At 48.2% G+C, this 13,965-nt stretch overlaps 1 protein-coding gene across 10 annotated transcripts in view; it reads left to right on the top strand.

Annotated features, from left to right (window-relative positions):
- sox4a (SRY-box transcription factor 4a) overlaps positions 1–13,965 on the top strand; it is a 224,487-nt gene that overhangs the window by 85,148 nt on the left and 125,374 nt on the right. For 7 of the 10 annotated variants that reach the window (XM_061816283.1, XM_061816254.1, XM_061816274.1 and 4 more), the window contains 2 exons: positions 7,646–7,809; positions 8,846–13,168. In XM_061816283.1, the coding sequence (XP_061672267.1) occupies positions 10,019–11,128 (1,110 nt within the window). In that variant the 5' untranslated portion in view covers positions 7,646–7,809; positions 8,846–10,018 and the 3' untranslated portion in view covers positions 11,129–13,168. Of the gene's footprint in view, positions 1–7,645; positions 7,810–8,845; positions 13,169–13,965 lie in introns of those variants that run through there. The other 3 variants (XR_009794504.1, XR_009794505.1, XM_061816298.1) reach the window with 2 other exon arrangements.

Here is a 13,965-nt window from a genome sequence, read left to right as displayed (position 1 = left end):
TACAGGGGCGCCGCTACATTGCCGCCTCAAGATGCGCCCGACACTCAGACGCTAATCAATGCAATGCACCCTGGGCATCGCTATGGAATGACCTGTGCGTGGCGGCGCTGTCACATCTACAAACACACACGCGCGCGCGCGCGCACACACACCTCCTTAGACAACTGAATGATTACGCATCATAACACTGCTGAAGTGCCCCATGGGTTGACACTGGCTGTCCGCTCGAATCACGTTCTCCTTCCCTGTGCGGCGCAGTCTTGTGTGTTTGTCTGCTCCCGATTGTTTACATGCTTTGGGTCCGTCTCGGTATTGCCGTTGTCCCCGTGGCCCTCACAGCGACGTCATTTGTCACTACTTGTAACGTGTTCGCAGAGGACAAAAAGCTGAAGGCGAAAGGGATGCGACGAAAAAGTATGTCATGTATTTTCAAGTTGTGTGAACCCCCACCCCCACCTCCCCATCACTCTTTTTTTACTAGGTAGAAAAAAAAAGTTGCAGTAGGCAAAATTGAGATTAAAAACTTTGTTTTATTGTCACTTCTGCATTTCACCCATCACAGTAGTTATCACATCAATCATACAATATTCCACAATATTGCTGCGTCCAAATTTAAAAATGAATAATTGATGGAAAAGGAGGTGAAAGTGGAAGAAATACTTGTTTCTATTTAAATATGTCAATAATGTGTGTTTTTATGAGCTGCAACATGAAAATATTGCTATTTTTCTTGTACAAAACATTTTTCGTTTTTATTATGGTGGGCTGAGATGGATTAATCACTTCAATGGGGAAAGATGATTGCTTTACGAGCGCGGTCACAGAACGAATGAAGGCGTCACGTTATCTCGAGGCCATCGCTGCGCGCTTCAGTTTTCACAGAAGACTCGTTTCAACATTTACTCAGAAACGGTTTTTTCCAATAGGAGATTGCTTTTCGGATCTTTGCTTTTTTTTTTTTTCTTTTTGTGGGGCTCCCGAAACGCACGTCTCTCAACAAACTGACAAAACTCCAGACTGCAGATCCGCCTTCGGTTGAAAACTGTGCGTCGAAAGCTCCGCGGGAATACAGTTTGCCCTCTACTCAAGTGTACAAAGTACATTACAGATGAATGCCTTTGAACCCGGAGCCCTTCGGTTTCATGCCCACATTCTAAACCACTCCACCAAAGCTGCCCTGCGTGGAAAACTCCACTGGCAGAACCTTGGCCCTAAACGTGATGATATAGTGCGGTTTAGAATGCAAATAAAGCCTCGGCAAACACCCTCAAATATCCTAACAAACACTTATTCTGAAAGCCCTGCATAGGGGATCGAGTTGGTCCCGATCCAACAGTTTTCCCCTCATGGCCTCAGCGGTACTGCAACGCTTCATCAAAGATGTGCGCAGCTTAACCGCACTGTTGTTTGGGATGGCAGGAGCTCGGCATGAAAGAGTCTGGGGGTTTAAGGCAACTACTAGTTTGGGCGTCATAGAAGAAGGACTTCAAGACAAAAGAGGTGAAACCTACCCTGTTGTTATGTCGGAGCCATTTTCTGTCGGGGAACCGTTGGTGCATGCATCTAGGACGTACGCTCGTGTTAAATATTTCCCAGATGGAAGTCGATACGCACTCAAAGGTTTGCTCTGTGCTATTCTGGGAGATGCGGAGAGAAATGGTCGGACTTGGCAACTGGACATATGTATATTGCATGCAGTGTACATATAGTGAGGGTCTGGCACACGTTCAGCGCGGTGACCCACTTTTCGTTGCATCTGGATCTGATCACTCCCTCCCGAAGCCAACGTATACATTGCCGTCTGTATCTGTCTCGATCGGCACCGGCTTTGAAATTTGGCTCAACCAGTCCGGATTTTCGGCCGTAATCAAGCAGCAGGAAATATCCCACATTTCGGAACACTTTGGTATACAGACGACGGCGCTGAATGGCGCCGCTTTTTGAAAGCGGCTTCGGATTCCTCCGGATGGTTTACGTTGGGCGTGCCGTCAAACCAGAGCTCGGTTGATCCGGTCACAAAAAGAAACGGCACCATTGTTTGGTTTTTCAGTGGATTTCATTTCACTTCGAGTTGGACCTCTTTCTACAAATCCTGAGACGGTCGCTTACACGGATATTGTGCAATAAAATAATCCAGACGGCATTTCGCGTCGCCAAAAGTTCTAAAAAGTCTCCTGTAGCTTACCAAATATTGAGCCGCTCAAGATGAGCAAACACATCATCACTGATTGGAAACTGCTACGTTGCTTCAATTTCATCACCTCTGCTGCTCAACAGCCTCGAGGGGGCGAATTAATTGCATCGTATCTGGGGATTGCAAGGATACGCTTACAAGTATTAATCGGCATTTTAATCCTCACTCGATTCTTTATCGTTTCATCCAAGCGGCCGCGTTTATAAGTGGAATTTTACATGTAGCCTTAGGAGATTGGAGAAGCTCAAAGTTGCGCTCAAGCAAGTGACGTTACGCTGATACGAGTAAAGTAAAAGTAAAAAATGGGCATCGAAATAGTTAAAGTAGTAAAAACCTAATCTGGGTCTGAGTAACTGCAGTAACTTCAAATTTATGTTTTAATCAGTGCATGAATGGGAAATGAACTTAAAAATAAAACTGAACATTTTTATATGAAAGATTTTTAGATGACAGATTTGTACTTGTGTAATATTTTATGATACTGAACTTCATGGGGTGGATTTACGCACGTTTAGCAGCAATGCTGACATCTTCGTTATTATTTAAAAAAAAAAAGAAAAAAAAAGTTGACCTGCTGGTTTTATACCATAGAGCATTTCATTTTGCAAAGGAAGACTGAACAGCGTCCAAATGGAGTTCTTGTAAGCTGAAATGTTACAATTTTTAGTTTTGTTGTTGTTGTTGTCTAAAAAAAGGAGCAGGGAGATGGAGTTCCCCACAAAGTTAGCTTGATCCATTTATTTCAGGTATTACAGGCAATGACATTAATGTGATTTTTAGGCCAGATGGCAGGAACAAATAATCTTTTACTCCATTAGAAGCTGTCATTCATGTGACAGAAGCAATTTGAAGTTCTTGCGGTCTGACTGACTGGCAAAGGTATAGAGGATTTTGTTTTATCGCCGGTGATCTGTTCAATCTCAGCAAAACACTCGGTCTAACGTGTCTGCAGGCTGGACACGGGGGCCGGTCCCCTGCAGATGAACCGAAAGGTCTGGCGGCGCACAATAAATCAGGAGGGCTTTAGAGAAGAAAACTAGATTAACTCTTTCAGGGCCCGGCCGGCTTCCATTTTTTTCCCCAATCTCTGTGAGTCGCTAACCCTACCGGGATCCACTGACCCAGCCAGATTTGACCAAACCGTCTAATGATGCTTTTCCTTCGTTTTCCCCTTGCTCCACCGGGTTTACTGATGTTCACCTTGGGATAAAGAAGAACATTGCTAGTGCGACTGAGCTATGTCGCATTAGAGGCTATCTTCCACTGCCACACAGCGTCCCAGGAGAGCGGCGCACCCGCTCGTCTGATCTATCTGCCCCGCTATTGGAATTGATCCTCGTTTAGTGTCGTCGGGGAGTGACGATCACACGTAGCGAGGTAGACACTGCAGGAATGAACGCGGTTATTCTAAGCACACCTGTCCTCGCGAGGGGCGAAGCGCAAACTGTTCCCTTCCCGCCACACTGCAGAGGCTCTCGGGGAGCTGGAGAGCGAGGGCGGCGGACGCCAGTTGGCTAACCTCGCTCCTCTTCCTCCTCCGTTTCTCGAATGCAGATAGAGGAGTAGGCACGCCGGAGACGACTAATCCTGCGACAGTCGGGGGACGATTCGGGCGGCGCGACGCCGATCGTACGAAACTGACGAGAGGGAGGATGATGGAGCGAGGCGGAAGATGGTGGGATGGGAGGCAAGTGAGGTGAGGATTGAGATGAATGAGATCACGAGGAAAAAGGGGGATACAGGGGTAGATTTTGGGGAGAATGCTCGTTCCTGTCTTGCAGATAATTCAACCATTCTTGCAATTCTATGCATCATCTTCGTCGTCGTCTCTCTCTCTCCCCCTCTCTCGTCGCCATCACTCACTCTCTCCCGCTCTGCGCTCGTCTGGCGGAAAGCTGATGTAGGTCAGTGCGTCTGGAGCCTGTCTGGAGCTGCAGAGGGGTCTCCGAGCTCCACGGCTGAGCCTCATCGACCCCCGCTAGCGGCTGGGTGAGCTGAGGATACCGCTCGCTCTCCGGGCTACGTGAGGACACAAGCGCCATCTCCCTGACCTGACTTGCCCAGAGGATGCTATGCTCGTTAAAAGGGGAGGAGGAACGGGGAAAACGGGGGTGCGAGGTTATTTCGAGGTTGCCTTTAGATTCCGAAGCTTAGTCAGCGGATGCCGTATGCATGTACCACTAAAATTTCAAATCAGGAGGGTGAAGAAAAAAGGTAAAAAAGCAGAGAGCGAGATTGCGGGGAGTTAAACGATGCAATCCTAGCTGATGTGCAGCGACGGAATATTTTTCGGGGGGGGGGCTATCGTGCAGTCACCCCCCCCTCCTTCCCTCCTGTACGTCCTGTCGGCATCTTTTTCCCATCAGTGTCTTAACTTCTTCCTAATTCTTTCTGTCTCTTTCCCAGACTCCGATTCTTCTGCCGAAATCAAAGCGACCCAGCAAATTCTGCGTTCCGATCCGTCCCGAACAACAACAAAAAAACAAAATAACACTTCTCTCCGCTTTTGTGGGTTATCCATCCATGCGCTACTCCATGCAACTCTTTTTTTATTTCCATACCGATCCAACTCCGAGCAGTGTCTTGTCCCCGAGCCATTCAAAGTCGCTGTCCTGCGTCGGTCCGTCGTACGCCGACTGTCCCTTTTGATGGAAATGATCGCAGCGGTGTCGAAAATTTGCAAAAGAACAAAATATGTCGTTGACGACTTCTCCGTCCACCGAAATGGCTCTGCTTCCTTTCACCCCCCACCCCTCCTTCGGCACCGCTCCCACTCCGTGCTCCTTCTTTCCAGTCCTCTGGCTTTCTACACAATGCAAAAAAAAAAAAAAAAATGTTGTATCGGAGTGTCTGAAAGTGCTGTGAGACTGCTGGAGTGCTTGGTTGTGTGTCAGCGCGAGAGCGCATGTGTGTATCCGTGTGTGTGTGTGTGCCCTCTTGATTCGAATGTGCCTCATATCTGAGTTGTGCGGCGCTAGACTGGTACTTCACTGGCTCTGCCTTGCGTCGAGGGTGAGTTTGTGCGTCTTTTTGCATGTGTGTGACCACGGCAATCAACCGACCTGACTCGCTTGACTTTTTTTTTTCTTCCCAGGACTTGTTTCAAGATTAGTAGAAGTTTGACAGAGCAACCGATGTCACCTCCTTTTTTGGGGGGGGCTTCTGGCCCTTATCCATGAAGAAGGTTTTTTTTTTTATCGATCCTTTGAATCTGCAGTGGATAGTAAGAGTGAACAGTCCGCTATTGCCAGTTTTTCTGAAGACTGACATTCACAATACAAAATGGGCGGTATGCTAGGCTATCGGTTAGCATTTCTCCCTCACTCTCAAAAGTCCCCATGTGTGGCCTTTGCATGTTCTCCCCTTGAATTTTCCGCCCAAAATCCAGAAACATAAATGTTACCTTCATTGAATCTTGTTCATGGTTCTTTGTCTCTGTCTTCTGTTATTTGCCGGTGGCCAGTCCAGGGTCTACCCCGCCTTTTGTCCAAAGTCCGCTAGGATAGGAGCCAGCTCACCTGCCACCCAAGTGAGGGAAAGTTCTATAAATGTTGGATGGATGGTGCAAACAAAATGTCTTTCTTAAAGCCTGCCGGCACTTCTTGACTCTATGATGTATTCATTTACACGCAACCTATGTTCAAGCCGCTACACACGCAATTCACTTCTTCAATCACCAATACCAGTCTAATCACTTCCTTCTGATTTAGGTAAATAGCGACGTTAGCCTTGACAAAACCAACTGTAGGAACCGGAAACTGTCTACGATGTTTTGTTTTTTTTTTTTTTAACACAAGAGGTCATCGCACAGCGAGCAAAGATGAATATATTCAATATTCAGGCTTTTATATAATGTAAATCTATATAACAGCCATAAAGAAAGCAAAAGTTGAGCATATTCGGCTTCAATCGTCATCAAACCGCAGCTACTGTCGTTAGCATAGCGACTTGGATTTGGGTCCTTTTTAAACAGTAATCATTTTTCTTTTTCTGGTCAAACTGTCCTTTGGTGTTTTAGGTCCTTGTTTTGGTTTACTGTCATGTTGAAAGGTCAAATTCCTTGTGGGCTTCAGCTCTCTGCAGATCAACATTTTACGCCTTTGCAAATGATTATAAAATCCCAATTATTAGCGGCGCCACGCCTCGCTATTTGCACGGTGTCCTCCAGATAAAATGCGGAGTCACTTTTCCGTGAAAACTAATGCCTCAGTGGTCGGATAGGAAAACACGGTTGAACTTAGTGACCGCTTCAAATTAAACATTCTTATTTGGCCCTTCCTCTGAATTTCAGTCTGAAGAATGTCTTTGCAGAATGTTTGTCATGATAGTTTAATAGCAAGACTAAATGCAAGAAATTGCCAGAAGGAAGATTTCGATACAGTATGTGGCCCAATGTCATAAAAACAAAACTGTGAGTATTATGTAAGGGCCGACAGCATTAGGTGGGTGCAATGGAGCGGCGGCCACCTGCACCGTCTGACACATCCACACACAAAAAAACACCCAAAGGACAAAATGACCCACGAATGAGTCACAAAGAGAGAAAATGTGCGCGTATGCAAATCGCCGCTTAGTCGTCACTTTCACTGTTTGACTGCAGGGTGCGAGGCGACTTGCCGCTGGTTTATAAAACTTCCAATCCTTGGAAAGGCTCCAGTTCAGTTAGGGGCCGGACGCAGGCACATGCACACATTTACGCTCGGGAGGCGCGCGCACAAAAGGCCTCATTGTGTTTGACCCCCAAATGACGCGCGGGCGGGTCAAGCTGGCGCGTCATCGGGAGGCAGCTGAAAAGGCCGGCGAGAGCGGCGTAATGAATACGTCCGTTTGACTGCGCCGGGAGAAAAGGCGCACTTTACCCTGGACCGCGCTGTCTTTTGGGGCCCGTCCGAGGCAGCTTTCGGGATCATAAATCGGAATCAGTTACACACACACACACACACACTGTCGCATGTCTTTGTTTGAGTTCTTGAGCTTTCATTTATGAAGTATTGAGGTTTCTAACTGTAGCTGAAATGTGTGTGCTGCTTCCATAAAAGTTATCATAGTCACGCGTGCAGCGGCAATGGCATTAAAGGGGAAATCCACTGGTTTGCATGAAAACTGTATCCAATAGATCATGTAATATGTACTCTATTTTGACAATGTGATGTTAAATCCGCTCTCATTTAATCGTGTTTTGAGAAGATTTTTATCGACAATTACGAAATTTCGAGGGCGCTGCCATTTTTGCGAGTCACATGACCTACGTGCGCGGATGTGACGTGTACCGTGGCGCAACAAAGGCTCGATTTACATGGGACACCATTTATGCCCAGCACACGTAGGTCATGTGACTGGCGAAAATATCCCCCAACCACCACCACCACCGCTCTTTTTTTTTTTCTATGAATTCGTTGTTAAAGTCTCCTTCTCCCGCTGCACTCTCTCATCATGACACCATCCCCGCAGGCGTCAACAGCGGCAAGACAAAGTGTCGGCGTGCTTGGGGTAAACGCACGGATCCCGCGTGGCTCCCGAAGACCAGCGCGATGGCGCGCCGCCCGAGCCGTCTGCCGGCGACGGAGTGGAAACTACCCGACGGGTGCGGCTCGCACGGCCAGATACGATTACAGGTAGACCCGCTTTACCTGTCGGAGCACACTTGGGGCCTATTAGAAGTGGGTGTTTGCTCGCCGTGCGCGTCGAGGCCCCGAGGAATACCGCGCACACCGGGTTGACAAATGTGGTGGCAGGTGCAATGCTCAGAATTTCTCATTGTTATTCACGTCGTTAGCCTAATAACGTTTGCCCGTGTCATTTTTAACTGTCACAATAGCTTGTTTGCGTTTCTTTATCTCGTGGATTCTCAGTCGTTCGGGTCACGGTACCAAGAATCCAAGCAACTGGACTCTTTCCGTTTCTTCTTATGCAAAAATGTTCCGAAATGTCTTTGGCAATACTAGAAGAATAGAGTTCAGAGGTCATGGACCGAGTCGTGATGCAAATAGATCAAGTATACCAAATTGTTCTAAACTTTTTTTTTTTTTCATGGTCTAACAAAAATACAGTATAAAAGCTTGAAAATGTTTGGAAAATCAGTACATCCGAACTTACCACCTCCGGCTGGGATTCGAACCCCTGTGTGCCATTTCCCAGAGCCCAGATATCCAGGGCGCCGGCACATGTGAGTTAGCGACTTGCCTTACCGTTAATTCCGTTATGTGTTAAAATGTTTGGAATTTGATGGCTTTCCCAAAAAGTTGGGAGAGGAGTGACAAAAGACTGGAAAAGTTGATGAATTAATTTGCCAACAGAGGCCAACAAAATGGTTGTAAAGCACTACTTTTGTCTAAATCAAGCTTCTTAAGTCAATTTAAAGTACTGCCAAGATTCCATCAAATCAAAGCGGGTACATTTGCAAATGCTGAACTGTAAAAAAAATTATCTGGTGCTTCACAGTAGAAGAATTTTAAAAAAGTCATGACGTTATCAAGGAAGGGGGGGGGGCATGAGCATAAAGTTCAGGTTTTACTGGCAAAACTGTGCAACACGGTAAGTGCTTTGTATGTCTGCCAGGTATAAATTGTTTTGTCTTTGTCCAAATCTTCATTCTCATAACATTACCACTCTCATTTGGTATTATATATAAATATATTTTTTAATGTTTAGATATTCCAGGCTGGAAGTTTTAAAAGCCTGCACATTCCACGTGTCAACCATCGCGAATCAACGATGACATCATCTCTGTTTAATGACAGTTGTATATGCAGCGCGCCCCGCACGCGCACGCGCACACTGATGTGCGGGGCGCGCGCACTGCCGTCAGCTCCCTTTGGCTCTAGCCTGACATCTAGCGACACCGGCCGGAACGTGATCCTCCACGACGCGAACACGTGAACATCGTGGAGCTGGGAGGGTTGAGCAGTCAGCGCCTTGCTTCTTGTTTTTTTTTTTTTTAGCACGTCCACGGACTGTTTAGACTTCCCATCGGTATTTTTAATTACTGATTAAAACCTAAAAGTTTGAAATTCTTGCTGTGATGTAATCCCATGTTTAGGGCAGTGGCGAGTAATAACAGGCTGGTTTACATTTTGTTGGGGGGGGGGTTGTTTATTTACCCCCTCATCCCATACACATTTCATTTCCTCGCTGTTGCACTTAATTTTAGTTGAGCAGCAGCAACAACAAAAAAAGGCCAATAAATACCCTAAGTTTGTCTCCCTTCAAGAGTCTGACAGGAATGAGGTCAGACACACCGCTCCTCATCGCACATTATTATTATTATTATTATTATTATTATCATTGCCCGTATTCCGCTCCCAGCCAATGAGCGGGCGAGGGGCGTGGCCCGAGAGAATAAGCGGGGATGGAGACAGACGGCGATTGGCTGGCGCGCCTGGCCGAGAAGCCATAAAAGCGCGCGGCCGCCGTTGTTGTGTTTACAGTAAGGTTGACAGAACGCCCGGGGAGACTATGAGAAAGCGCAGCTGCTCCATTCAGCCACATGGTTCCTCAACCGCACACACGAGCCACTCGAGGGACTTGCGCTGGTGCCGTCCACAGCGACGCCTTCTGAGTCCAGCGGGCCGAGTTTTCAGCCGCACGGGCAGTTGAAAAGTTGACTCCTGGATCCTTCTATTTATTCAGCTTATTTGTGTTTTTGTCTTGTTTAAGTGAGTTGAGCCCAAACGGGTACGAGCCGAGAGAGAACAGAGACTTGGGAACTTTTTTTTTTTTTTTGTTACTGTTGTGAGGCACAAGTTTGTGTGCGATAAGAACAAGTGAGGAATATTGTTGATTATTGATATTTGACGCACTTTTTACGCGCATTTGAGCTGAAGGATGGTGCAACAGCAGCAGCAGCAGCAGCAACAGCACATGAGCGCGAACGCTTCCTCCCCAGCCGGGGACTCCACAGACACCGGAGAGATGGATTTGGAGATGGATGCGTCTCCCACCCCGGCGGAGCGGAGCGACCTGGCCTGGTGCAAAACCCCCACGGGCCACATCAAGAGACCCATGAACGCCTTCATGGTGTGGTCGCAAATCGAGAGGAGAAAGATCATGGAGCAGTCCCCGGACATGCACAACGCGGAAATCTCCAAGCGGCTGGGCAAGCGGTGGAAGCTGCTCAAAGACGCCGACAAGATCCCCTTCATCCGGGAGGCGGAGCGGCTCCGGCTCAAGCACATGGCCGACTACCCAGACTACAAGTACCGGCCCAGAAAGAAGGTCAAGTCCGGCAGCGGGGCGAGTAAGCAGCCGGCGGATCGCGCCGAGAAGAGCTCGGAGCGCAGCGGCAAAGCTAAAAGAAGCCCCGCGGCCAAAGCGGCCGGCCGGACGCACAAGCAGGCCGGCAAATGCGCCAGCCCCGCGGGTGCGGACGGCGCGCCCCCCGGCGGCGACCACCAGAGCGTTTTCAAAGCCAGGTCGGTGTCTGGGGCCAGGCACATCCCCGACAAGCGCACCGGAGAGGCCAAGCGCAGCTTCCCCTTCGCGGGGGCGTGGAGCTCAGAGAGCGGGCCCCCCTCCGTGGGGGTCCCGGCCAGCCCCACTCTGAGCAGCTCGGCCGAGTCGAGCGACCCGCTGAGCCTGTACGAGGAGCACAGCCCCGGGGGCGGCGGCGAGTCGTCCCCCACCGCGCGCCTCAGGTACTCCCGCGCCTCCTCCCCCACGCCGTCAGCGTCGCACTCCTCGTCGGTGTCCTCCTCGGACGAGGAGTTCGAGGACGAGCGCCTCGACTTGAACCCGAGCTCCGGCTACGAGAGCATGTCCCTGGGCGGGATGGGCTTCTCTGACGCCGAGCTGGACCGGGACTTGGACTGGAGCTTCGGGGAGTGCGGCGCCGGCTCCCACTTCGATTTCCCAGACTACTGCACGCGGGAGGTGAGCGAGATGATCTCAGGAGACTGGCTGGAATCCACCATCTCCAACCTGGTGTTCACCTACTAAAACTACAGGCTGAAGAACCCAGACGAAGCCCCCTGAGATTTTCAACTGTTCAAACCCCCCCCCCCACCACCGCCGCCTCCTCTCTCCTCCCGGAGCCGTTTTTTCACGGAATAGAGTGGAAAGAAAAAACAGTGCGTGTGCGCTGCTCGCACACTTGGTGCGTCTGACGGGAGCGCGCAAGCGTGGGGTGGGGGTGGTGTCGGAGGGGGCGGGGGGGGGGGTGCTGAAAAAATGCTTAGTTTGCATTTGGACACGAACGAGGAGTGAATGTAAGCAGAGAGAAGTGAAAAGTGACTTCTGAACTACTCCTCAAGAGGACAAGTGACAATAAAGTGAACATTTGTGTTATCTTTGGATGGGGGGGGAGACACTTCACGTGTTTGTTCATTTTTTTTCCTCCCCCCACCCCAAAAAAAAAAAGTAGTTCCAGTTCCAACACGCATGCTCTCCCGAATGAGGGGGATTTAGCTGTTGTTATATGTTCACTGCTGCGCGATGCCGCAACGCGTGAGACCTTTCGATTGGACACAATTCACGATCACCAGCTTCTCTTTCAACGGCAGGACTTACTTAAAAAAAAAAAAAAGAAAAGAAAAAGAAACTGACTCCAGACTTCAGCAAACCTTTCTCAGCTTTCTTAAAACACTCAGTGCACAATTCAGGACCAACGCCCCCCTCCCTTCCCCATCCCGGTCTGCATCCTTTCTGCCTAGTGCTTCAACTTTCTAGTTCCTCTGTGTCAAGAATGACTTTTTTTATATATATATTGATGTATTTATACCGGCCAATTTTTTTTTTTTTTTTTTTTACACATAGAAGTATTGTTCTCGTACAGGTCTTGTCTTGCGTGCGTGGGCGCGTGCGTGTGTGCGTGTACATACACTTGTCTGTATCCAGCGAGGAAGGGCTAGAAGTGTCTCTTATTTAAAGCGTCTGACCTCTCTCACTTTTCGAGTGCGTCATGATTTTTTTACTTGTATTTTTGTACAAAATCTATAGAAAGTCAATGAGGGGAGGGCTGGCGAGCGGGTAGTCCCCCCCCCCTCTCCAACCTTGTCGTTTGGATCTTGATTTATTGTTCAGACGTGCAGAGAAAATGTGTGTTGGGCTGGCTCGGTTGGCACAATCTGACCTCACACCGTGTTTACAGTATTTACCCACATGCTTCTTAATGGCACAGTGACTCCGGTTTCACCAGCCAAGTAAACAAAGCACCCCCGGACCGGCTCCCGAGCAGTTCGGGGTGGGCGACTCGTCTTACTCCAGTACACATCACAGACTTCTACGGACTGAAAGATCCCAGAGTGTCACTGTTTTAGATAGAGCTAATACCTCTGTGTGCTTTTCTTCTCGTTCTTCTTCTTCTTGTTCTTCTGCTCTTACTTTTGAAGATAAGTTTTATTTGAACCACTGGATGGACTTTTCACGCTCATTCCACTTTTGCCTAGACTTTGGAGGGAAAGAAGGCGTACGAAGTGCTTCATCTGTTCTCGCGCGACGAACCGCATCCAAAATAGTATTTATCCTTTCTGTACCTGTTGGCTAAGTATAGCAAAAGGCTAATTGTTTTTCCTATATTATGGCATGGCAAATAGCATTTGTATTTCAGATTCAGGTATATGTAGCTATAGCTGTTGTGTTTAAGATTTTTAAAAGAATAATAACGAAGATATTTATGTAAACTGACTGTACTATAAGCAAAGATTGTGTGTTTTATGTATGATGATCAACGACAGGCACTAGGACGGCCATCTTTGGACACGTTGAAGATGATTGTGGTCCGGGAGTTTCTCTCTTTTCAAGACATTTTTTTTTTTTAAATTTTTTGTTTTTTCTTTTTATTTCATTTGTGCAATATGCTGTGTATGACCATGTTTTGTCCAATCATGCCAATATTGTTTTGTTGTTTATGATAAGAAAGAGAAAAGAAAAAAAAAAAACAGCCAATGTTTTTGGGTCAATCACTGCCTCTCAGACCTCTGTACAGATTGTTGTTTTTAATTTGTATTTCGTTTCCTCTGAGAAGGAAATAAAATCAGCTGGAACTGAAAAGTACAAGGTGGCTTTTCTCGTGTTCTTTGCGCCGCATTCCACGACTGCGAGTGACGACGCAACGCGCGTTTGCTGCGCTCGGCGCGATCAAGACGGCGAGTCAATCGGCGGCGGGCAAATCGATAGGAGCGGTCTCATTCACTCGCCCTCTCCCGTCTCGTACTACACGTGCAGAGAACGTGGCTGCCATGGTAACAGTGTATCCAAGAGCGGGCGAGAGCGGCTGCAATCCTCTCGGGACCGGCGTGCCGCTCTCTATGTGTATGTGTGTAATAAGGGACGCAGACTGAGGCATCGGTGGGGGTTGGGGGCAGACGTTTCTGCAAGGCATGACTGGAATAAAGGAGGGGAATGAGGTGTGTGTGTGTGTGTGTACTGAAGGTGTGGGGAGGCAGAGGGTGTTTGTCTGTCCTGGTGCTCGTACCGGAGTCTGCTCCCAAATCCAATTAATTCCTTCTGGATGCGTTCATTTGTCTGGTACATATGACGAGAAAAAGAGAAGTTGAAAGAGACCCCCAAGGTGCAGTATTTAGTCTGTATCAATTTACGCCCTGTTCCACAAGAGACAATGGTAATTATTTCCATCTCGTCGTGCGTGGATATGTGTGTGTGTGTGTGTGTGTGTGTGTCACGAGGGGGTGAGTGGGGGGTGGTGCTGCTGGGACATCTCAGGGCTGGATAATGAGAAAGATGAGGCACGGCCAAGTTGGTCAACATACCAAAGACATCGTTCCCCAGATGTCTTCAATAAGTTTGACATCAAACGGGGAAGTCGTGCGCGAGGG

This window comes from Syngnathoides biaculeatus, chromosome 1, assembly GCF_019802595.1.
Source record: "Syngnathoides biaculeatus isolate LvHL_M chromosome 1, ASM1980259v1, whole genome shotgun sequence".
In the NCBI taxonomy this organism is placed as follows: domain Eukaryota; kingdom Metazoa; phylum Chordata; class Actinopteri; order Syngnathiformes; family Syngnathidae; genus Syngnathoides; species Syngnathoides biaculeatus.
The sequence above is the reverse complement of the archived record's forward strand: the minus strand, read 5'-3'. Positions and strand labels throughout refer to the sequence as shown.